The sequence below is a fragment of the Alosa sapidissima genome, chromosome 10, assembly GCF_018492685.1.
Source record: "Alosa sapidissima isolate fAloSap1 chromosome 10, fAloSap1.pri, whole genome shotgun sequence".
NCBI classification, from domain to species: domain Eukaryota; kingdom Metazoa; phylum Chordata; class Actinopteri; order Clupeiformes; family Clupeidae; genus Alosa; species Alosa sapidissima.
In genome coordinates this window covers 2,868,983-2,894,640 of record NC_055966.1, presented here as the reverse complement: position 1 = coordinate 2,894,640, position 25,658 = coordinate 2,868,983, and the positions used below count along the sequence as shown (strand labels likewise).

General features: G+C 40.7%; 1 protein-coding gene across 9 annotated transcripts in view; it reads left to right on the top strand.

The window, feature by feature from the left end:
- The window catches only part of cep192 (centrosomal protein 192), an 87,881-nt gene that overhangs the window by 30,474 nt on the left and 31,749 nt on the right, over nt 1-25,658 (top strand). For 8 of the 9 annotated variants that reach the window (XM_042107476.1, XM_042107483.1, XM_042107482.1 and 5 more), the window contains 12 exons: nt 3,423-3,487; nt 4,863-5,075; nt 6,174-6,315; nt 7,602-7,693; nt 8,120-8,978; nt 12,153-12,276; nt 13,980-14,124; nt 18,983-19,748; nt 20,931-21,079; nt 21,181-21,405; nt 22,781-22,906; nt 23,070-23,195. In XM_042107476.1, coding sequence (XP_041963410.1) covers nt 3,423-3,487; nt 4,863-5,075; nt 6,174-6,315; nt 7,602-7,693; nt 8,120-8,978; nt 12,153-12,276; nt 13,980-14,124; nt 18,983-19,748; nt 20,931-21,079; nt 21,181-21,405; nt 22,781-22,906; nt 23,070-23,195 — 3,032 coding nt within the window. The remainder of the gene's footprint in view (nt 1-3,422; nt 3,488-4,862; nt 5,076-6,173; nt 6,316-7,601; nt 7,694-8,119; nt 8,979-12,152; nt 12,277-13,979; nt 14,125-18,982; nt 19,749-20,930; nt 21,080-21,180; nt 21,406-22,780; nt 22,907-23,069; nt 23,196-25,658) is intronic. The other variant, XM_042107481.1, reaches the window with a different exon arrangement.

Genomic DNA, 25,658 nt, shown 5'->3' with positions numbered 1-25,658 from the left:
TACCTATGCCCATGAAACCGAGCTGCACCAGTCACATCGGTGTGTCCAGGGATGGATTACTGCACGGGCCTACCAGGCCCAGGGGGCCCTGAAGCCCAAGCCTTTGCATGGAATCATTGCCTAAATATTAACAAATCAGGATGTAGGCTATGAATCTGATTGAATTTAGTATTGGCCATCCCCAAAATGCACCAGAATACAGGAAATCACATCCAACAAATTAAAATAATTCTGGGGGAGGACCCCCAACCCCCCCTTCCACATATGTGACAACTAGTGGGGAGCCCTTAATACATCTGGGCCCAGGGGCCCGAAAGTTCATAATCAATAATGGGTGTGTCTGATATAAGCGGGCCAGAAGCGAGCTGCAGCGCTGCAATGTTGAAGTTAGGTGTGCCAGTTTGGCTGGTTTTCGTGTTGGTGATATTTGCATAAAATCAGCAAGGTCCTGCCTTCTTAAGAGCGTTCTGCTCTGCCTCCGCCCCTGGAGTGCCAGAAGTTCACATTTTCACAAAGTGTTGTGTAAGTGAGACAACATAATGGATATCGCTGAAAACATCACCAGTTTATGTCTAACACATGTCCGTTTTAGCATCATCCACACATACTCTATGAGCGGGAAAAAATATAACGAAACAACGCACTAGAGATCTTGCATGGATTCGAACCTTAGATGTCATGGAAAAACAAAGTCGACAGATTAGCTCCTACGTCGTCTATACCACTATGCTACGAGCTGCTGAGATTTTTGTGATTTCTATCTCTATATTGGACTTTTAGTCTTAGTTAACATATGTGGGAAATTTACGCCCATGTTAACTGGTGACGGCACAAGTTAACATGGCCTATGCAAGCCTCGACATAAAGTAGGTTCATCTTTGCCTCACATACCAAAACCTAACTGATGTACAACAAACTGGCATGACTCCACTTAAAGAAGCCCTATGCAGGTCTGGTTATTCCTTCGCTGTTTCTGGGTTTTCGCCTGATTTGGGCTCGCATTTTTCACGACATGGCTCCCCCTGCAGCTTCGGTAGCAAGTGACTGCTACGCTAAACCCCCACTAGCTAGCGAGCTAGCCATCAAGAAACCAAGCTAAACACATACAGGGCTCACAATAAAACGGTCGAGCAAACACATTGTTCAAGAGACTATCAAACCACATTACAAAAACGAAGTTCACCCAAGAGTAGGCTACTTACAATTTCAACAGCAACAAAGCCAAGTCTGAGTCCGTTTTGCAGTCTTCTTAGAAACTACAATCTGACTACATTTTCGAGACGTGATTGGATACTTCCGCTGAGTCACATCTTGATTTGTTCGGGACGGGACCAGAAAGTTGCATATTCGTTTTTTCCACGGAGAAGCACTAGGGGGAGATGAAGCACCCACCAAATGACCCAAAAAGTGTTGTGGAACCATCAGAACGACTCTCAACCTGCATAATTAAGGTCATTTTTGCTAAAATTGTTGCATAGGGCTTCTTTAATTCTTTAATCTGTTTTATGGGTAAAAATGAAACGCGTCAGTCATGCACAAACGTCATCATTTATCATTGTTAATGTGGACCATGTCACACAAAAATGTGTAGGCCTATCTCAACACAAACAGTTGCGTTTTTTTATTTTACTAGATCCATATTCGGGTAGGCTATTAGGGTAGGCTATATGTGTAAACCCACAATCGCGATTTTTTTTGTCTTCTGATCACCCTATAGGCTATTGTTATGACCATATGGCCATTCCAACAATTGAATGTTTTGCAGCAAGGTGCTGATCGACAGATATCGTTTTCTCTAAATAGGCCTGCAGTCAACCATGATATGGATCGGGCGACTTAGTGTTATCTGAGTCTCGGTTAAGTTATGAAGTGAGTTGCAGTAAAAATCTAGTGATTTGAACAATATAAGCTTATTTTCTCCGAGCTATTGCTGCAGCCCACATAGCCTAAATTAGATAAAAATATAGGCTACTGATCGTTCAGCCTGATGTAATGCTATAATAAGTATAGATCTTGTTCGGTTGACGAAAAAGCAGTCACAAGACAACATACTCATTAATTTAATGGGAAGACCGTAGGATGTTATAGAGATACAAAACTTACTCAAGCTGTAACATAGTAAGTAGAATTGGTGGCACAACAGCCTGGGGGTGTATTGCTGCTGGCTGCAGTTTTACTGAGCAGTTTTGGCCCAAGTGATCATCATTTTTGCGCATTATAATCACGATTTGTGTTTCTGCCCCCAAAAACGAACAACGTCTGAAGTGGGGCCATGCCAGTTTGTTGTAACTGTTTTGGTATTTGTGGCAAAATAAATCTGTATTGTTCAAGGCTTGCATTCGTTGTTTGCTCATGTCATGGGCTATCACCAGTTAACATGGACATCATGATATCTGTAGGCTATAGCCTACTGCTAAGACTAAAAGCCATTGTCAGCTCTCCGTAGTGTAGTGGCACTAATGCTTGATGCAAAGAACATTTCGCCTCCGTGAGACTCATGCTCGAAACCCAACACAACCTTTGTTTTACTTTGACACATTCCTGTTTGTAGATAATTTTGTGTGGATAATGCTACATGCATACATGAACCGGTGATGTCCGCGTGTTCGGCAAGATCTTTCTTCATATTCTGTCGCTCACTGTATAGGCTTCATGAACATGTGAACCTCCAAGGGGCGGAGGCAGAGCAGAGCACTGTTAACAAGTAGGGATAACCTTGTGATATTTGCATAAAATCTGTAAATATTCAACAAGTTGACATGCTCACCATCTAAACTGGCACGCCGTAATCAGTAAGTAAACATTGGTTGTAGTGTTATCCAATTGCATGCAGCCCCTCAAGTTGGGCCATAATGGTCATTAGTCATGGCGGCTCCCACACACAGCGTGCGTTGCAGTGCTGGAGATGCATCCCGTTCACTTTACGTGGGCTTATGTCATTTGTTTCTGAACTGAATTGTGGGTCCGTTGCGTCGCGTTGCTCCCGTCGCTCGCATTGAGAAGTTCAACTTTTGCTGCACCGACGGGCGCCAGCCAATCAAATTATGAACAGACGGCACCAGCCAATCAAATTACGGTTATACCTTAAGTCATTTGCATAGCTACCGTCGGGAACATCCACTGACATGCCTTGATGGAACGCAACTGTGTGTGGAAGCCGTTAATCTTTCTAGATTTCCAGGCTAGGGCAGCGACCTTGTAATTTTGTCCAAACATCGCAACTTTTCCGCAGTTTGCCCAATCATCGTAGTTTCCCCGTGAAATTTCACCTACCACAACAGCCCCTCGCACAGAATATTGACCCAGATGCCACACTAACTTCTGACACCAGAGACATCACCGCCCAACTCTGGGCCTAAGTGTTGCAGTATATTCATTTTAGAAAGATTGTTGATCTTGATCAATGTGATCTTTGCACTTAGGTGATGTCATTGAAAAAATCACAGAGGACCAAGAAGTGTTTGAGAAAGAAAACAGATTCATTCAGGTCTGCATCTCCTTCATTTTGACACTTATTTAGAGTGTATTCTACAAGTAGATTAACATAGAAGTCATTCTATGGCAAATCAGATAAGGTTGTTGCAGCATTTCAGATTCTTTTCAGTACATATGGGTCCCAAAACAAAGGCCTGTAAAATATTTCTGTTCAAATCCTCTGTCTTCATCTTTCAGCCCTAGATTTTTTGTTTTTGTAGCCCGAAAAGCACATGATCTGGGAAGCCATATTTGGGAATAAAATAATAATAATAATGATAATGATAAAATAAAAACAATTCTTAATGGTTTAGTCATACATGTTTGTCCTCCATCCTCCAGAAGTTTGGACAGGCTAGGAATAATGATTTTCAAGATTAATGCCCAAACATGATTGTTTGTAAAAAAGAATTGCTGTGTTTATAACTTCCCCAAATCTTCACCTTGATTGATGTCAGGTCTGACCTTGCCATAAATTTGGTGCTACCTGAATTTTCTCAAATCTTAAAGGAGAAATACGGCAATTTTTCACATAGATCTCTGTTTCACAGTCACCTAGTACTGTCGGTACAAAAGGGAAAAAAAACAAAACGGGCAGTTTTACCTAGCTCGAGTTGCTGCAGCCAACAGTTAGAGCGTCCAGGCAGCTACGGTGCTACACCCTGGGGCCGTGTTCATAAGCCCCCATGTTCATACCTCTAGAGTGTAGTGCTGTAGCTGTCGGCTGCAGCAACTCGAGCTAGGCAAAACCGATTGTTTCCGGGTTTTTTTGTTTTTTTTCCGTACCGTACGCATTACTCGTGACCTTGAGAAATGGAGATCTATGTAAAAAAAAGCTGGATATCTAAGTTAAGAGTGCGGCCCACACATGGAGATCCCAGAATTAGGTTGGTTCCATTCATAGAAATCTTCATGCTTATAGCAAACTGAGATGCCTTATAGGTTTGCCTGTTTGGATTGTAAATATCATACAATCCTGTATGAACAGATGTCGCACAATCATTCTGTTGCCAGTATTATCATGGAAATACTGTAAAACGTACAGTAATGGCAGAGACTTCAACTTAAACAAAGTCCCTTTATAATTGCCTGTATGCAAGACCCTTACAGTGAAATAAACTCCTGCCCTATATAAATGCAGTGGAAATTATATGTAGTTTTGTGAGTATTATAACAATACTTTCATTATTGTTAGTTAAGATTACGTGTGTTTTAGCACTGCTTTATGTTTGGTCTTTTCATTGATCCAACATGGATGTTTTACAAGGATGTGAAATGTGGTGTAGGACAATTATTTGGTTGAAATTTGTGTTTGTCTAGGTATGTTTCGTAAATGCATTTGGGAAACGTAATGCTTCCAGGAAATGCAGATGTCTTTATTCCCCTAGGAGGAACAAATGGAGGCTAATGGCAGCTTGGGTATGGGAGATTCTTCATGGAAGCTGCCAACAAGTAGTCATATTCTCATGAGGGCTTCCCAAATTTCTTCCGACTTTGAGAGGGGAAATCATAGTTATCTGCGGTTGTCTTTGGGGGAGTTCTTCCAGCAGAGATCAGAAGCCCTAGGCTGCCTTGGATATGAAGAGGACACTGTTAAACGGGTGTGTATGTTTTTGATGTATGCATCATTGGAAAGTATTTTATGGCCCTTCATTAAAACATAATAACTTAATTTATAAAATTGACTCATGTTACTTGTTTTGCCCTAGATGGTCACACATAAGACTAACTGCTTTTAAAGTCAGTTACAACCACTATTTGTATGATTTTTGCTGTATTCAAGAGTACTGCAAAAACCTTACCCTGACATGATGACATACTGTACTATACAACTAATATGCCTGGCTTACATTTCAGACGCGTTCATGAAAAGGGGCCACTTTTATTTCATATGAAGTTGACTATTGTTTTGCTAAGTCATGGCTGATCTCGACACACAATACTTTTTAGTAATACCAGTGTTTCCCCTAGAATTCTTTCCAGCAGCGGTGCTGTAAGTTGTTAGCCTGACGAGCCAGACCCACATTAAAATGTAGGGTCTGGGCACTCGCCTTTCGCAGTGCTCAGTCCGAGGGGCGGGATAATCAGTTGTCTTTCAAATTCCCTCTGCACGCAATAGGACAGTGGCAGCGCTATGAGTCCAATGCGTTTCCCACCAGCATATCCTATTACTCAAATTCAATTATTATACCCAACAGTAGGCTAGATAATTTCACAGCCTAGGTATGTTAGCAGCACAGGGTTTGAGAGCATTGATTATAGAACAAACAAAAACAAAACCCTGCATGGAATTGATCTGGGAATACTGAAGGTAGGGGTGAGCTACCTCGCTGGCGTGTTTATTTGGTTTCTTGGTTAAAATATGATGTAGGCTATGTTTTTTTGCACAAAATTGCGTCTGCTAATAAACTTAAACATAAACACAAACAAACATGATTTCCTGTGAAATCCCTGACTGTGCCTTCAATGCTAGCCTACTATTATTTGTTGACATCAGCTGTCGTTCGTTCCTCTCCAGGTTTGCTCCTGAAGTTCACTTGCATTGTTTTTTTTTTTTATTATTATTTTCAATTAGGCGCTGCTGAACACGTAGTAGGGGAAACACTGAATACCTAGAGAGATTGGGCATGTGGCTGTTTTTTATGCTGGTCCATTGGGAGGAAGCGCTTGTCATTATTTATTTTCTCTTGCATTTCTAGCCCTCATTTGGTTACATCATAACATCTCCAGAGAAGAGGGAACCCTTTGCTCTAATCCGACCTTCAGACTTTTCCTCTAGGGGTAGCTCTTTCCACAGTGAAACTATTCCTCTCAGTGATGCAGATGAACCAATGAATGCAGGTGGGATTTTAGGTGATCTGTTGTATCCAATACTATGGTATTTAAGTGCATTTTTCTACAGTGTATATATAATTTTTCTTCAGATATAGAGACTGAAAAAAAGTGTGTATCCTGTGTTTACATTATTCAAACCTAAAATTGATGCACTTGGCATCATCAGGAATCACTTTCTTCACTTGTTGTGGTAGAGCAGTGTTTGAAAAAGGGGCAACAGACTGAATTAGCAGGCTAACAAACCTTACCACTTACTACTTTTAGTCAATTTCTTTTTTTTTTTTCTTGTTGGTGACTAAACAATACAATCCCTCAATTGTTAAACTGTCTATAATTAAGGCATACGGGTTAAGTTATTCCATACCAGTTTGTTATTTTGTCCTATCCATGTCTTATATTATCATACAACATTTTTGCCTGATATCTTATTTCATTGCTGAGAGATGCCTTTTCAACTATGTATAAACATGCACCAGAATGCTCCTTTCCTCTCAACGAAACAATATTTTTGCAGAAAGATAAATGGATAGATAGATTTGATTGTCTGTCCCAAACAAAATTTGTGGTAGAGATGCGTACATTTTTGTCCAGTCAGTCTCCCGTGTCATAAGACATGGTAGACTTATTGGACAGAAATCTGAGGCCATGGAGAACTGATGAATTGATCCATAATGTACAATCTGAATAGCCTGACGAGCCAGACCCACATTTAAATGTAGGGTCTGGGCACTCACCGTTCGCAGTGCTCAGTCCGAGGGGCGGGATAATCAGTTGTCTTTCAAATTCCCTCTGCACGCAATAGGACAGCGGCAGCGCTATGAGTCCCATGTGTTTCCCACCAGCGGAGCTAGTTGGCTAGTTCAAACAACACGTGTCACACTGTTCGCCAGCAGCAACATCCATCTTATTTGTTTTCAAGTAGCAGGGAATTCAAGCCAAACCGTTGCAACTCTGCCATCAATCATTATGTTAAGCCCACCTAACGACTCTATACACGATTTCAATGTCCTGATTCAGTTTCGATTTCTGGAGCTCACAAGCCAACGGAGAGTTGCTAGACTAGCCCTGGCAGCAAATTTAATTTGCCGCTAGGGGCGTGTCTAGATTTCTAGGCTACAATCTGAACTGAACTATCCTACTTTTATTTTTTTTTATTCCATTTGCCCTGACAAAACTCTTCTCTCTTTGCACACTTGCATGTGAATTCAGAATTACATGTAGGAGTTGTATTACAGAAAGGTTATTTTATCATTATATTATTTACTCATAAACTTTACCTTTTGTAAGCATAGAAGACTTGGAGAAAACCCTGGAGGACAATGTTGACAGAACCATAACCAATATTGATGTCCAATCTGCACTAACGGACATGGACAATTTAAAGGTAAGCTTATGAAGACCATTGTCATCTGCTTGTGAAGTTAATAAAGGCCATCTTCACACTGCAAGTCAAAGTACAGAAATCCAATGCAATTTCCCAGTTTTATTTTTTATGGTTAGTTATATTGTCATTTAACAAAGCTGAATTTCAGACTGTACCTTTTCAATTATAAATTTAGTTTACAAGTGCTTTCTGTGAAACTGGCACAAATCCTAAACTGAAGTCCTTGTGTAATTGGTTTCTATTCTGTGTTATGTTTTGAGTGCAAATGAGTACATTTGAGGGATTGCCCTAAATCCATAAAATATGTACGACTGGACTGATGCTAAAATAGCCCCCCCTCCCCCAAAGACACATCCTTAATTCTGAATGTCTCCAAGTTCAAAAACAAGCATTAAAGTTACAAACAACATCGTTTTTACCCTCTAGGGTTTGAATAACACTGTCATGCTGGGAAAGGATTGCGATATTAAGGAGACCACAGTTTTGGGAAAAGACTTGCCCAAGACCCCTACTGATGTACAGCTAAGCATTAGCACAATTGCTTCTGCAATTGCAAATGCCTCCCTCAATTCTGATCCAGCCCAGCTTGCTGCTATGATTATTGAGCTGTCCCAGAAGAGCCACTTCAAGGTTAAACAGACAACAAATGACGACCAAGATGCCAGCATTTTACCTCATCCCAGCAGCAGGACTGCAGCAGCCCAGGCAAATATTGTAGGTAATATTAGTACATTTGATATGGAGAAATACCTGAAGAGAGTTGAACTTTCAGCCAGTGACAGCGATGTATATAGTTCCCAGTCCTGTGTCGACCTTCTTGGTTTGACTGATGGCCAGGATGTCTCGCATCGGATAGTTGAACCTCCTTTTGAAAATAATCTAGAAGCTGGGACTAGGAATTCTACTGAGGCTGAACACCTGTTCAATGAGCGGACTAGATCATGTTCTTCAAGGATTTTATCTACATCATCTGATGGGACAGAAGAAAGCCCTTATAATCTGACAACCTTTCAGTCGAATGGAAGGAAAGTTGTTACTTCTCAACCTAAGAACTTACCAACTGCATTGAAAATGTCAAGTTCCTTGAATTGTAACTTGCCAAACACTAGAGAGGCCCCTCTCAAATCTAAACTTTTGGCAGAATGCAAACCAGGATCGGGCAAATCAGAGGTAGCTAAAGACCCTGCTACAGACAGGAGCAAGAATGATGCTACTGTGAAACTCCAAGAAGTTTGCTCACATGTCTGCAGCGCTCCAGCTTCGGACACTCAGGATTCTGTAGAAGGTAATGACCAGCTGTTGTACTAAAAAGAAATCTAGAAATCTTGTCAGCCATCTATACTGTAACACAGAAAACCTGTCATGTCTTTTAGTTGTCATAACAAAACATGGCAAACTTCTACAAGGCCTTGTTGTCCAAAGTTACATTGACACACCACACTGTGATGGTAAGATAGGAAGGTGATGGTAAAGTGGTGGTTCAGTAGCATTTTTATATTTGTCCATAGGATGTAGTATATGAGAACTTTTTTAAAGTAATTTTTTTTGGGCTTTTACAGGGTGTTTTACAGGGTTGTAAAAGGCATTAAAAGGTAGTAAATGAAATTAGCCAAATTTAAGGCCATTTAAAAGTATTAAAAAGTAATAAACATCATCTGATGAGGTATTACATTTTCAAACCACTAACTATGAGGTTTTCCATTTGTGTTAAGTGCAGGCCTATCTCCTAAAATTTGTGTGAATTTATTTATATTATATTACTTATAATATAAGTAATATAATATGAATAAATTCACGCAAATTATGTGCGAGTAGGACCTGAGCGATATGTCGGTGTGCGTTCGCGGGAAAAACTTTTAGCGCCCCCTCAAACTGGATATACGGCTGGCTTGCTGCCAAACTTGTTGCTAAAAGTTTGCTACTATTGACAAAGTCATGGGAATTATTATTATTTTTTTTGGACATTTGGTTAGAGTACTCGATTCAAAGACTGGCTTAGGCTAGTTGGCAACAGCCAAGAGGCTTATTGCCACGTCTGTAAAAAGACAATAAATGTCTATACTAGCCAGCAAACAAGAATGTGCGGAGGTGGAAGAGTCGACTGCCTGGCTCAGTGGCTCATCGGCCACGTAGGGCTACTGTCTCTCCACATAAATATGCGTCATTGAAGCGATCAGCATGTCTACGCTACCAGCTGTCATTGTCATCCAAAAAAGTAATCATTTGCGCCATCGCGTTTTCAATTACATAGGCTGTAAGAGCAGCAGACAGCCTAAACTAGGCCTACATACAGTATCATAATAACCCCTTTTCAAATTAAAAGTCCCCATAAAGGCAGAAGGCCTTTTCATTCAAACAAATATATAATTAAATGAAAGGGGGAAAAAACAACAATATAACATGTAAACATTATGCACATGTTATAAGGGGTTATTTGCAATGAGCTACCCCTGCCTTGACTACAGAATAGAGGTTAAACATAGGCCTGACAGTGTTGCTTTGTTTAGGCTATAAGATCAGGTTTAGGCTATAGGCTAAGATTTAAAATGTTCTACCCTCAGTAAATGTCATGTTAAGGTTAGTTTAACAGGTGTGACCTTTACATTATTCAAAGCTTGCTCAGGAGCTATAGAGAGCCGAAGTCACAACCCTTCCGTTAGCCACCATGGGACCTATCTTTCAAAAAAAAATTGAACGGCAGTCTATGGCGAAAAAGAAATTATTTTCTAGTCCCGGTTGACTTGTGCCTTGAATTACCCATATGATATTTGTCAATTTTATGTCATTGTTTATGTAAAGACATTTGCAGTTTGTTTCGTTCTATTGAATTACAATATTGTGATGGATCGTAATTCCAACGACTACAAACCCATCAGTCGCGCTAGTGACGTTAGCTCATTCACAGCCACACTAGATTGTACAAGCATACCAGCAACAGGACTTAATTGGGCTTTCCTTGCCGATGAAAATACCATGAGTCAGAGGATTAAACACATCAGGTAAGTTGTATTTGTCCATAGACTGTACACTGCACAAGATACTGTTAAGTGACATAGCAGGCAGCAAGATGCAACCGTTAACTAGCATAACAGCTAATCTTTCGATCGTACGTCGTTCGAGACGAGAGATGTAGTCCACTGAGCGGATTCTCATAAAACCAACATAACTTTTGAAGTCTATCGAACAACAGTACTTTCTTGACGTGAAAAATTATCTTTTAAATTCACACACATCATATGTGAAATTCGTGGCACAATTCAAACTGGACCAAAAAAGAATTGTTATCTCTCTATTAACTCCCGTTCATATTTTTTTGAAAGACCGGTCCCATGGACCGGAAGTAGAAGGGCGTGACTTTCTATAGGCGGCTCCCTTGATGTAGTATGTGATGAGATCAAAGTCCCAATAGACTTGCTTAAAATTAGTTGAATATAACAACATGTGTAGGTTTTTATAGGTTGTATTGTAATATGCTCTTAATATATTATAATATAATATAATATATTTTAAGTCAATTTATCAATTAGTTTTCACAAAATTCCCCAGAAGTCATCATTTAAGGGGTTATTTTTCAAAATTTTCATCACAGGGAGCATGCAGGCCCAAAAGTATTTTATCACATGGGGCCCACATTCTCCAGCAGCACCCAATCAATAATTAGTATTTTTGTAAAATGTGACCTATTTTTGAATGTGATACCTTGACTGGTAAAGTATATGAGACCGCAAGTGTGTGTGTGTGTGTGTGTGTGTGTACTGCGTATGGTCGTGGGCCTATTTGGAAGAAAGTCCAGTAAACCTTTTTTGATTTTCATTTGTCATTTTGTCTTGATTGAGATAGAATGATAGTGAAATAAAGAGTATAGTGCTGGAGAAGTGGTGTGGTAGGCTCTTCCTACACATTACAATGAAATAACTTTTTATCTTGGGTTAGGATTAAATAACAAATAATTGTGTATAGGCCAGTGTTTTTATTGAAGCAAAAAAAGGAACAAAGTGTCATACAGTAACTTTATACTTGATTTGAATTGTAAGCATTGCTACACTTTCTTACTCAGAAAGTTAAGTAACAAAATGACTAGTTACTTTATAATTAGTTACCCCCAACACTGAATTTTGAAAGGTTGCCGCTAGTTGCAGCTCAAAGTCGTGTTGGTATTAAAAAATATTGTGAAGGTATTAAAAAAGGTATTAAATTCAATTTAAGAATTTCTTTATATACCCTGTTTTATGCCTTTATTGCAGATAGGACAGTGGAGAATGACAGGAAGTGAGTGGGAGAGAGAGTCGGGGTGGGATCGGGAAAGGACCACGGGGTGGGAATTGAACCCGGGTCGCCGGTGTACAGTGCAGGTGCCCCAGCCAGTTGCGCCACGGCTGGGGCCGAAAACGGTTATTTTACATCTGAACATAACGTTTTGTTCTTTGTCTATTTCCATTGTGAAAATTTGTGTCTCTAGCAGATGCATTGAAGTCCTCTCCTGAGCACAATGCTCCAACGCATGCACAGTCTTCCTTTAGGCCCTCCACTTCTCCTCTGACCCATTCAAGCCCTAGCCAGACCTCTATCCTCACCACAGAGGGGTAAGTACTGTCGATCATTGTATTCTACAGCATTACAGTTCCAGTGTTAGTTTCTTTTGATTTTTTTTTTTTTTTTTTACTTTTTTCATTCTGTTATTAAGTGTAGCATTCTTACAGGTGTGTGCATTCTTTCCTGTGAAAATTAAATTATTTTTTTAACATGTCCAGACTATAACATGGTATATCAGGAGCAAAATAAGCGGTCAACATAATGACAAGATTTCTGCTTCAAATTTGTAGTCAGGGTTCTAAAAGACAAATACCACATTATTGTAAAATGACACAAACTGTTGTGACCGAAAGTTGTTGTCTCTGAGCTTCTGTAAAGCCTGGTAGCTCTCATTTTAAAAGTTGTAACAGTATAACAGCTGTAATAGTAATTAACTTTGTTCTGTATCTCTAACTATAGCGTCTTGAGACTTTGGGTCCAGAAGTCCTTGAAAAATGCTTGAATTTGAATTGTGGGAACTCTGTGCAGTGCACTAATGACAGTCTCGAAAAATGAATTCAAACAGCTCATGTTGAAGGAACAAATCCTATCTTGCTGACACTCTTAGTATGTTATTAAAGGGATATGACCGCTATTTTTGTATAGAGAAACCAGATGTAGCAAATAATTGGGGGTCTAGCAACAAAGGTGCAGGACCCCAGTTGTGTTTCTATGTATTATAATTATTCTTTATTCTGACACAGGAGTCTATGGCAGCCCATAGAACAGTCAGGTAAAATTTGGCATAGTGATTGGGGACAGTCCCATGATTTAATTTCACCAAGTTTCATGTCTGCACCTCAAGCACTCTAGTGCCACCAATGAATCAAAATTGGTGTTACATCCATCATTTTTTAACCGTATGCCCTGTTGTCAAGATTGAAGTATTGTTGGAATCCTTGGATGACACCGAACTCCATGCACCCATGGCGTCAATTTCCGCCATGTTGGACCTTCTGCTATTTTGGATTTTATCAAAAGCGAAACTAAATTCTCAAGTCACACATTTTGTCAGATTTTCACAGAACTTGGCACAGATGATCTTCAGACCAAGCCTCACAAAAGTTACCTATAGGCAGAGTTCCCACAGGTCATGGAATTTCTGGAATATCATGGAATTTTTGAAAGTCTATTCCAGAATTTTATCATTTTTGGTACAAAGTCATGGAATATCAGGGAATTTTGTTGCAGCAGTTTAAAACTTACTTGCCAAAATACATTAATACAAATATATTTCCTCAAAATCGGTGTATATCTGGTTATTAGCCTTACTGCTTGCTTGAGTAGCCCGACTTTGTTTACCAATGCCCATTTAGTAATTAGATTAGATTAAATTAGTTTACTTTATTGTCACTGTACAAATACTATACTAGTTTGCGTTTAACACAAAGTAGGCCTACTATTTTACGGACTATAAAAAATAATGATTATGTAGGAAGTTTAGAAGATTAGAACCCAGAATTGACCTGCACACTACAAAAGTGCACCGAATTCAACACAAATGACTCAATACACTTGAAGGAGGTATGAGTCCTTTCTTTTTCAGATATCTTAGGATTTTGCCGTAGTATTGTTTCAGTATCGACCATCGTGATATTTATGGAAGGTATCATATCGAAGTCATAATTTTGGTATTGTGACCACACTAGTGCAATGTCCATGTCAAATAAACCGTATGTAAATAAATAAATAAATATTCTTACATGTGTTGTAGAGTTTCGTCATATGAGTCATCAGAGGACCTCATGAAGACCTGCCCCAGAAATCCTCCCTTTCCAGAGCTACACATTTCCAACCTCAGTATGAGCCGTCTTACTTACCTTTCCATCAATGATGGTCATGGTACTCCAGATCAAAAGGTAGATATTTTTTTTTTTTTTTAAGAACTTGCTACGTCTGGGGCAAAAACAATGGAATTAAAACGTTTGTCCCAGTCCCCTCCTTTTTTTCTTTGATATGCTCACCAGGTGTCCTGACTGATTTCGGTTGAATAATTTTCGACATGATGTTGGGAATAATTCTTATGTTTTATATAGATTTTCTTTTAGAATTTTAACACAATTTTCACCTTACTGTACTATATAATTCATACAGTATTTTCATTTAATTTTAATTGCAACACTACATTTTATTAGAGGTTAATGGGGATAACATATTTTGTTTGCTGCTTCAAACATATACATTTCCCATCAATTACCAAGACTGTGTTGGCCCGTCAAAATCTAATTCATCCTGGCAAAGTTTCATAATGAAAAGTGGGTTTACATGTGCATGTTTAATCCGATTAAAATTGGATTCATGCCTCAATTGGAATAAAACAAACTCATCAAACACCTTGATCAGAATCACTGATCTGAAGATTAGAATCCAATTGAATAGCCATACAAAATTGATAAAATAAACTGTCTGAACACAGGTAATCATTTCCGCTTCATTCCTTTGAAGGCTGAAATGTAGGCCCATGGACTAGTTATTTTGTTTGTTTGTTTTGACCATTTCTGAACTGTTACATTCCTTTAACTTACTTTGCGAATGTGACCTTTTCGCAATGTCCTTACCAATCATAGTTATACCACCAATGTGTTTATTATTATTATTATTATTATTATTATTATTGCATTTCCAAAGTACATCATTTTTTTAACACAAATGTTTTCATCAATATAGATATAAGTAAATAAATATACAGTTAAGAACAAAATTATTCATACCCCTGCCAAATATTGATTTAATGCTGATTTTCTCTTTTTCAATATGTTTGTTCTGACTGAAAATGACAGTCACATGCCAAAAGTTTGTAAGACAATGTGGGAGAAACATGGAATTAAAAAAAGAAGCATTTTCATCTTTAACATTTTTATGAAAAATGGCAAGTCCAAAATTGTTCATACCCTTTTTAAATAATCACTGGGAACATCTTTATTTGCATTCACAACTCTTAAAATGGCTTATAATATCTACCAAGCCTCTCCATGTCTCCACAATTATTCTAGACCACACCTTTTCAACAGCAATCTGGGTTTTCAGTCAGGAATGATTATTTGCCATTACTCTGCCATTGTGCTCACTTGTGCCAAGAGACCTGCCCCAATAGGCATCATTGGACCATTAAACCATACAATGATCCAAAACATACAGCCAAACAAGGCAAGAAATGGTTAACAGAGAACAATGTCAACATTTTAGAGTGGCCCAGCCAGAGTCCAGACCTCAATCAGTCAAAAAAGTTAGCACAAGGCCAAAGTGATGGCAAATAATCGTTCCTGCCTCAAAACCCAGATTGCTGCTAAAAAAGGTGCAGTCTACAATCATTGTGGAGACATGGAGAGGTTTGGTAGGTATTATAAGAACCATTTTGAGAGCTTTGATGGCAAATAAAGATGTTTCCATTGATTATTTAAAAAGGGTATAAATAATTTTGCACACCATTGTTTGCCGTTGAAAAATAAATAAAGTGTTTAATCCATCAACCAATGTGCTACCAAGTGAGGTGACAAATGTGTCGGTCCTCAGACCTTCATCAGTGCAAACCATATACAATGACGTGGCGCCTATTTATAGTCTGCGTCTACTTGGTTGCAGCTCTGTCAATCAACCTGACCCCTAGCTAGGTAGGTTGAAGTGTGTGAGAATCATGAGAAAAGAAGGCCCTCAGGCTCATTGTTACAGTAGACCTAGTCATAGACAGTAGTCAAAATAAAATAAAAAAATAACATGCAAAATAGAGAAACAAGAAAAACATAAGGAAACAAGATTAACAATGAGCAAGTGAAGTCAACAAAGGACTCTCTTTTGTCCCTACACCCCGGGCCAACCCGTTCCAGACCAAAGTGGAATTAGTCAAGTTTTTCCGCACCATCAAACTGAAATATTTCTTTCACAAGGACAGAACTGGCCTACCCCTCACCACTGACAGCTTGGACAGAACGCGTAAGGCTATCTTTAAACCAAAGAGCACCTTCACAGCACCTGTGAATAATGCCGCCATAGACACTTTTTGTAAACTGGTTGATGAGGACATTGATTCCATATATATGTCGGCACCCAATTACAAATGGTCTAACTGCACTAAAGAGCACTTATTGTCATTGTCTTCTTTGAGCAAGAATAACAATATTATCTTTAAAAGTGGAGTAAAATAAGGGAGGGGGGACTAGTATGCATGAACCATACTGACTACTGTATGAGCATGAGGTCTTAAGACAACTGTCTGACGCTGATTCCTATAGAAAGCTGACTGGTAATCCTACAGCGTCCTTCAAAAGGGAGGTTGACATTTTTGTTAAGAATGGTTTTGACAAACATTACTTAACTGCTTCAGAGAGGGATTATCTCATCACTGACAACCCCACCATTCCAGTAATTTACACATTACCTAAGGTCCATAAGCAATACCATAAAGTACCTGCTGGTCGTCCCATTGTGTCTAGTAATGGGTCTCTCACTGAGCCCCTTTCTAAATTTATTGACGCACATATTAGACCCCTGGTCACCAACTTACCGTCCTACCTGAGAGACACAGGTGATTTCATAGACCCCATTAATAAAGTTAGTCTAGATGAGGTCGACATCCTTCTGGTCACCATAGACGTCACTAGCCTTTATACGGATATTCCCCATGATTCTGGACTCCTAGCTTTAGAGTTCTTTCTGAACACACGCACAGAGTGCTATCCTCCCACATCTTTCTTGACTGAAATGGCCAGATCAACAATGATTTTCGTACAGATTCGTGGCACTGCCATGGGTGCCACATTCGCGCCTGATTATGCTAATCTGTTCATGGGTTACCTTGAGCATCACCACATCCATGCTGACAATCCATTTTCCGACAACATACTGCTTTACAGGCGCTATATAGACGATTTATTTTTTATTTGGAAGGGCACAGAAGCATATCTTCATGAGTTTCATGACTATCTTAATGGTCTCATTGACTCCATTAAATTCAGTCTTGAATTTGATCACAAGCGCATACATTTTCTGGACACCTGGGTAGTGCGAGACACCCGCAATCTACACACCACTTTATACAAAAAACCCACAGACATGAACAGCTATCTACATGCGTCAAGTTTCCATCCTGCACCGAGTAAGAAGGGACTCCCTTATAGACAGTTTTTATGCATTAGACACATTTGTCATAGAGACGACGACTTCGAGGATGAGTCCAAAGCACTTTACATGGATTTCCGTGCACGAGGTTATACCTCCGAGGTTCTTGATGGTGCCCTGGAACGAGTACGCAAATATGTACATCGTTATCGCTCCATATTGAACACCCAGCGTAGCGATCCACCTTTGATTTGTTGCACAACTTAAACACCCCTCAGCCAACAAATCAAACATGTCATTAGACAGCACTGGCATGTTCTTCAGGCTGACCCCAAATGTGCTGAGCTTTTTCCCAACCCACCCCCTTTTACTCACTCCAGATCTACTAACTTAAGACAGGCTGGTCCACTCAGATACCTTCAATCACTCTATGCGTCCCCGTGAACGCTTGGATGATCTGACGGGCTGCTTTCCCTGCCGCAATTGCATGTCCTGTACTTCGATCACTAAGACCAGCCAATTCACAAGCTACTCCACTGGCAAACAGTACAACATAAGTAAATTACATTAGTGGAATTGCATGTAATGAATTTTCTTGTTATATTGCCCTTGTGGTTTGGATGCACAAGGAGACAGTTAAGAGTCAGGCTCAATGAACACCGCAGTGCTATTAACAGGCAGGACCCTAAATCGCCAGTTGCGCGGCATTTCACAGAAGCCAACCACTCCATGTCAGATCTTACATTTTTAGGAATAGATAGTCTCTTCTACCCGTAGGAGGAGCTCTACAGGACAGATGCTCCTTCAGTGTGAAGCACGCTGGATCTACTACATTAAAACGTTACATCCACATGGGTTAAATGATGACTTTGATTTGACTTGTTTCCTTTGAGCTGGTTTATCTGAGAATGTTCAATCTGCTTATTATATATCCGAATATCCATCTATTGTTTAATATTCACTTGCTCATTGTTAATCTTGTTTCCTTATGTTTCTCTTGTTTCTCTATTTTGCATGTGTTTTTTTTTTTTTTTTTTTTTATTATCTTGACTACTGTCTATGACTAGGTCTACTGTAACGATGAGCCTGAGGGCCTTCTTTTCTCATGATTCTCGGAGTCTACACTTCAACCTACCTAGCTAGGGGTCAGGTTGATTGACAGAGCTGCAACCAAGTAGACGCAGACTATAAATAGGCGCCACGTCATTGTATATGGTTTGCACTGATGAAGGTCTGAGGATCGAAACGTTTGTCACCTCACTTGGTAGCACATTGGTTGATGATTTAAACACTTTGTTTATTTATTTTTCAACGGCAAACAATGGTGTGCGAGTTTTCTTCCATGATTGACTACTACGTTGCCTAAAACTAACGCACCCGCACAGCCTTGAGTATTTGGCGCGAGACCCTACCGGTCTAACCTGACCTATAAATAATTTTGGACATGCTGTTTTTCATAAAAATTTTAAAAAAGATAAAAATTATTTTTTTGATTCCATTTTTCTACCACATTGTCTTACAACCTTCTGGCATGTGGCAGTGTAATTTTCAGTCAGAGCAAACATATTGGTCAAGAGAAAAGCAACATTATATCAATGTTTTCCAGGGGTTTGAATAATTGTATTCTTAACTGTAGCTGTACTGAATACAAGTTTTTTTTAGAAAAACACCAGTATGGAACTGAGCACCACCATCATTAGGGCCAGCCCAACCCCTGAGGAAGAGGAAGTGAAATTGAGAAAAGACTGGGCAGGTGTTTTTCAAGACTCTTCTGGAAACATTCTTGAGCCGTCTATGAGCCCGAATCACACTCCGTTCAAAGCTTCTGATCCTACTCAACAGATCTATGGTCTGGGAGCACACAGTCAGAATAGCTGTAATTTCCATCAATGGACTAAAGACTTTCCACCAGACAGTAGGCCAACCAAGAACTGCTCCGAGATTCGCCACTGTGCATATGTTGGTGATTCAGGCTACACCAGTAACCTCAACATCCAACACCAGCAAGGAGGTATCACTGGCACAGATCCGAGATCCATTGTCTCCCAGCATTGGCATGGTATTTCTGGCCATGGTATGCAGTCTGCCCCTACATCTTCTGCCTACATGACCTCTGATCTGCGGTATGCTCCTCCCATTTCTAACTATACCTCCCATGTTGCGTTGTTGGATGTCCCACGAACTGCGCCCGTTCCGCTTTCAAGAGGTGCTGTCTTCAGTACTCACTCAACGCAACAATATTTGGATGGAGAGGTGCCCCCACACATGTCTATTCATTTAGGTGGAGGGCATAGTACTGTCTATCCCATATTACCTGCCCTACCTGGTGGGTATGCCCAAATTCAGAACCCACACCAGTGTTTCAGCAAATCTTACAGCCAGCAAGGTATTACACAGTGGGTACCCATAGACTTCACAGATCTTGAAGGTGAGATGTTTTGCATTATTGTTTCTGGAGAATTGTACAACATTTGTAGTTTATGGATAATTCATATTATTGGGCCTCAATCAGAATTTTGTTCTTAAGAAGGTTCCACAAAAACTCATAAGCAGATTCACAAAGGTGTTCTTAAACATCAGAATCATTCAAGGGCGTTGTTCTTCATGTTCCATCATGTTGAATCCCATATCTTAAGTTGACAGTAGGGGTCAACCAATTATCGGCTGGGCCATTTTCGGGCCAATTATCGGTAGGGGTCGACCAATTATTGGCCGGGCATTTTTTCCACCGATAAGCCGATATTGAAATGGATAAAGAATTAAATGCGCTACTTTGTCTGTAAAGCGTCTCTCACTCCCTGCATTTGCTACTCTGTAGTCGAGAGCATTGTCCCGCCCACTACACCGTCTGATTTGTTAGTTAGCACGAATGCAGCCAATCGGGATCGAAAACTGAATACACAGAAAGTTTAGGCTTCTCATTGAGGCAGACTGTAGACTAGGCTTCAGCGGTATGGAGCTATTTTTCAAAGGTAAGATACTTTACATTGCTGAAGTTGCAATGAATTACATTGCATCCTCTTTGTGACCGGTCCCTTAACAAGCACAGAGCAATTATTTAGGCCTACTCAATGGGCTATCACTCAGCTCTTGGATTAACATGATACACAGGATTTACACTTGTGATTCAAGTTGATAGACAATTGTGTAATAAAAGAAGAAAGAAAAGTTTGCATAATTAAATGCTTTTGAATTAAATTTTTGCAGCATATCGCCTTTACTATCTACCCCCCCCTTTTGTCAACTGACATCGGCTTTACATATTGGTTATCGGCCTCCTGTTTTGGTAATAATTGATATCTGTATCGGCCCTGAAATAAACATATTGGTCGATCCCTAGTCGACAGGTCTGCTAGTTGTTCTTAATTAGGTAAACACCCCATCAGCCCCTCAAAAAAGGGCATGACACCGTAGGGCTGTACACACACACACACGCACGCACACAGACATGCATCTTTCTACAGACATGCATGTTATAGGCTACACATACGGACAGACATACATGTTATAGGCTACACATACAGACAGAAATACATGTTATATACAGACAGGTGAAATGTGGTGTTGTACTGTTAATTCTGACAAATTGTCTGATCCATCTGTTATCAAGCCTCCGTGGTTGTGCCCGATGAACTTAAATTCCCCAGTCCTTGCTGTGTGGGAATTGCCTCACAGATACCCCTTAGCATATTCAACCCCACGGATCGTTGGCTGCAGGTCAGCATCTCCATTTCCAGTCTGTCTATTGATGGCGAGCAGGTAAGGCACGGAGGTTCTAGATTGCTGATTGATTTGATTGATTGATTGATTGATTGATTGATTGATGGATTGATTGATGGATGGATGATGACTTTTTACAGGTGGATTTGATTCCTTACCAGTGGATAGTTGTGAAGAATAAGACTGTTGTTTGCCCAAAGAGTACTGAAGAGCAAACGGTCTTGTTCATTGCACCGCAACCTGGTGTGTACCAGTGCACACTTAATGTGCAATCGTGGCCAGCCTCAGCTGAGACTGTGACTAGAGCCAAGTTGTTTTCCAAGCGCATATTATTTGGTGCCGTGGCAGAGAATCCTGCTGTAGAGGTAAGTGTAGATACTGATCATATGTTCGTTTACAGTAATATGTATTATGCATGACGCTTGTGTGCATGCTTGATTGCAGGCATGCATGATTTTTCTTTTTTCATTTCACACATCGCTTGCCTCGGTGCCAAAGTCTGGCCAAGTTGTTTCATATTCCTAAATGCCTCATGCACAAGTGGATGATTTTGGAAACAGCTGCGTTTGGAAATAGTCTCTCAGACCATCAGACTCTGTTGTAGTTCCTTCTGCTCACACGTATGTGTGACATGAAAAAAAAAATGTAGGGCAGTTACGCCAAAGTCCTTTTAGGCAAGTCCCCCCACTCTGCGGCCATCTTGCAACGCGTACGCAAGGCTTCACGACACCAACCTCTCTCCAGCTGCGAGATAACAATCTTGTGCACCAGTGCAACCACATGATTGAGCACGATGTCTTCACATGTCGGCTTTTTCTGGCGGAAGGTGCGAGATATGTGTCCAATTGCCATAATGGTGTTACAAACTAACCCCATACATTTCTATGAAGGATTCTTTGAGTGCTGTGTCTCCTCATTAGAAAGTCTTTCGCATGGGCAAATTCTCACTATATATTTCTAAAAACTATATATGTCCGGAGTATATTTTTGCATGATGGCAAGTTGGATCTTGTAGCTCTGCAATTTTACAACCTCTTCAGTAGACCTCCCATTCAAAATAAATGGATTTCATAACTAAGTTATTTTTGTCATACCACACTGTTTGTGCGATATCTCCTTAGCACTTTAAAAGTGCCAGGTTGTATGAAGAGCCTTTAATCACTTATGAAAGCCAGATTTGATTTAAAGCGTAACTCAAGAGTTATACTTTAACAGGAATTAAGACGGGCCCCACCTTCCTCCATGCTTGGTTTCATCATAACCTGTACATAGTCCTGTATTGGATTCAGATAAACCAAGTGTAGAATTGATACATTTTGGCCTGTACCATTTAGGAGAACTGGTTGTGCAACCTAAAGTGCATCTTTTATAAAAGCATATACCCTCTAGATCTGATGTAACATGAGTTGAGCACTGTCTGTCCCACAGCCGACTAGATTAACTTATTCACACCATGCCTACTTCCAGACCACCTTCTTAAGATAATAAAATTCTTTAAGACGTCTGAGTGCCCCAACCATGACTACGGGCTTACTTTGGTGGTATTTGTATGGGAGTCATAAAAATGTTACTCCTATCTGTGACTCCCGGGAACAAATGGAAGACAAGTATGCATTTGGTCATTATTATGTCGAATAGACACACTGAATGTTTTCCCCCAACAACTTAAACAGTGTCCAAGGGATCTTTTTATTAAAGTTTAAAGCATTATTGTTTTTGTTTTTTTTTTACTCTTGGCAGGCAGAAGTAGGTAAATCAGGTTGTCTGGACTTTGGAGACCTCCCAGCTGGCAGCTCCAAAGCCCTTCCTCTGAGACTTATCAACAGAACCCATGCTGTAATTCCCATTCGTCTGTTCATGAGTGCTGTGAGTCAAGCCTTGATGACCTATTTTGAATTAGCTATCTGGTAATATGACAAAACAAATTCATTTGTGAGAAAAAATGTAAAAATGTATTGGAGTACTGGTGTCCTAACCTATAGTTTATTTGACATGAAATTTTTGCTGTATCCTGTGATATTCTTTCCAGAATGCTACTTCTTGGCGCTGCTTCACCTTCTCCAAGAGTTCAGTTGTTGAGGAAGTAGTGCATCCAGCAGCTAATAGGACTGCTCCATCTGTTGTCAATTATGTGCTACATGCTAGCAATGGAGATGTAAGTATCATGTGTGGCCGTTTTTATGAATGATTATGAATGATTTCATAATCTCCCACCTACCATGTTGTATTGTTACAACATGTACAAACACCAGTGTACATGAGACAGTGATTTTCTAAGGATATACAAACTTTCAGGTAAAGCACTGTTGTTGTTGTTGTTGTCCCCTTCTTTCCCCTCCCCCTTTTATTTACATTCTCTGATAAACTTTACTAATTTCACTCTTTCTCTCTGCCTCTCCCATCGTTATTCTGACGGGGCCCCATTGAATGGCTTGGGAGACTCGGTCCTGGCGGGTCGCGGTGTGGTTTTGGCATTGGTTGGGTCCTGTGGGTTATCTATTGGCCCTGGGCCCCCGGTGTGCACCCTCCTCATACGCTCATGCACACGCCTTGTCCTGGAAGCACACAGCACGCTTCACTCTCTTTTAATTGCACTACATGTTAGGTGACATACACCAAACATAAACAAAAACTACAAAACAGGCTAGGGTAAGAGTGGAGTGCAGGTAGATGCCTCATCAGGTGTCTATCTGCATGCCTCACTTATTTTAATGCACACATTGTTGAGGCATACATCTTACACAGGGTAAGTGTGGTGTGCATGGGGAAATCCTGACAGATATTCACCATGCATGCCCACTTCTTTTAATGCTACACTCTAGATAGACCCCTCAACCTAGCCATTCACATACTGTACATATTTAGGTCAAGAGTGGCGTGTTGGGTGAAGGTCTGGGGGTGTGGTTGGTCGTGGTAGTGGGGGATGTGTGCATATGCTGGGAGCCTGGGGGGGTGGGTGGGTGGGTGGCACGCAGGTCCTCCCCTCTATCAGCTCGTCGCAGTATAACAGCGGGGGCTGGGTGGAACTGTGGCCATTAATGGGTGTCCTATTATTATACTTATCTTTAATAGAATAATTACAACTCCTCTCCTCTGAAACCCTCCCTCTCTATGTTCCAGCTTCTCTCCTCTTGGCCCAACAGCAAGCCAGCCTTATACATATCCACACACACACACACACACACACACACACACACACACACACCCCCTCACATACTCACTACCCCTCACCCCCCATCCCCACCCCCATCCCAACACCACCTCATTCACACTCTCAGAGCTACCATCCGCACCCCCCCATCCCCCCTTCTTTTCATTCCGGTCATCAATTTCATCCCTGATAATCATATCTGTAATCATCCTGGACGCAAATCATCCTTAGCCTTTCTGTTATTAATGTTATCAAAGTCAAAGTCAAAGTCAGCTTTATTGTCAATTTCTTCACATGTTCCAGACATACAAAGAGATCGAAATTACGTTTCTCTCTATCCCACGGTGAAGACAAGACATATTTTACCAATAAGTCCACAGACAAACATAACATTCAAGTAAACAAAAAAGTAAGTAAATAAGAGGGCACATATAATAATGAAAAAAAAATAAGAGCAGCAAAATTTGGTTTAAATTGTGCATAGACAGTCAATAAAATGCTAGTGCAAAGTCAGGCCAATAAAAGGCTTGGGTAGTTCTGTTTGACCTAAGTAAGAAAGAAAGTGACATAGTGGTGCAAGTTATGTAAGAGCAGCAGATGTGTTGTGTTTTCAGGACAACAACAAGTTGTAAAGTGTACAAGTGTGCAAGTGTGCAAGTGGAGTAGTGCACGCGGCCATTGTGGGTCCAATGTCCAGGATGTTATGTAGCTGAGGGTGGAGGGGGGAGAGGAGGGAGAGAGTTCAGCATCCTTACAGCTTGGTGTATGAAGCTGTTGGTGAGTCTGGTAGTGCGGGAGCGCAGGCTTCTGTACCTCTTCCCAGAGGGCAGTAGATCGAACAGATTGTGAGCGGGGTGACTTGCATCACTCACAATTTTGGTCGCCTTGCGGGTGAGGTGGGTGGTGTAAATGTCCTTCAGGGAGGGGAGTGAAGCACCAATAATCCTTCCAGCTGTGTTCACTATGCGCTGCAGGGCTTTCCTGTTGTATTCAGTGCAGCTTCCGCCCCACACAGCGATACAGCTGGAGAGGATGCTCTCAATGGTGCCTCGGTAGAATGTGGTCATGATGGCTGGTGGAGCACTTGCTCGCCTGAGTTTCCGCAGGAAGTACAGGCGGCGCTGAGCTCTCTTCGCCAGTGATGCAGTGTTGGTGGTCCAGGAGAGGTCTTCGCTGATGTGCACCCCCAGGAATTTGGTGCTGCTCGCTCTCTCCACCACAGCACCGTCGATGGTCAGTGGCAGGTGTTGGGTGTGACCTCTCCGGAAGTCAACAACAATCTCTTTGGTCTTGCTGACGTTCAGCAGGAGGTTGTTGTCCCTGCACCACGTGGTCAGATGGTCGACCTCCAACCTGTATTGGGTCTCGTCGCCCTTGGTGATGAGACCCACCAGAGTTGTGTCGTCAGCAAATTTCACTATGTGATTGTTGCTGTAGGTTGCAGTGCAGTCATGCGTCAGCAGGGTG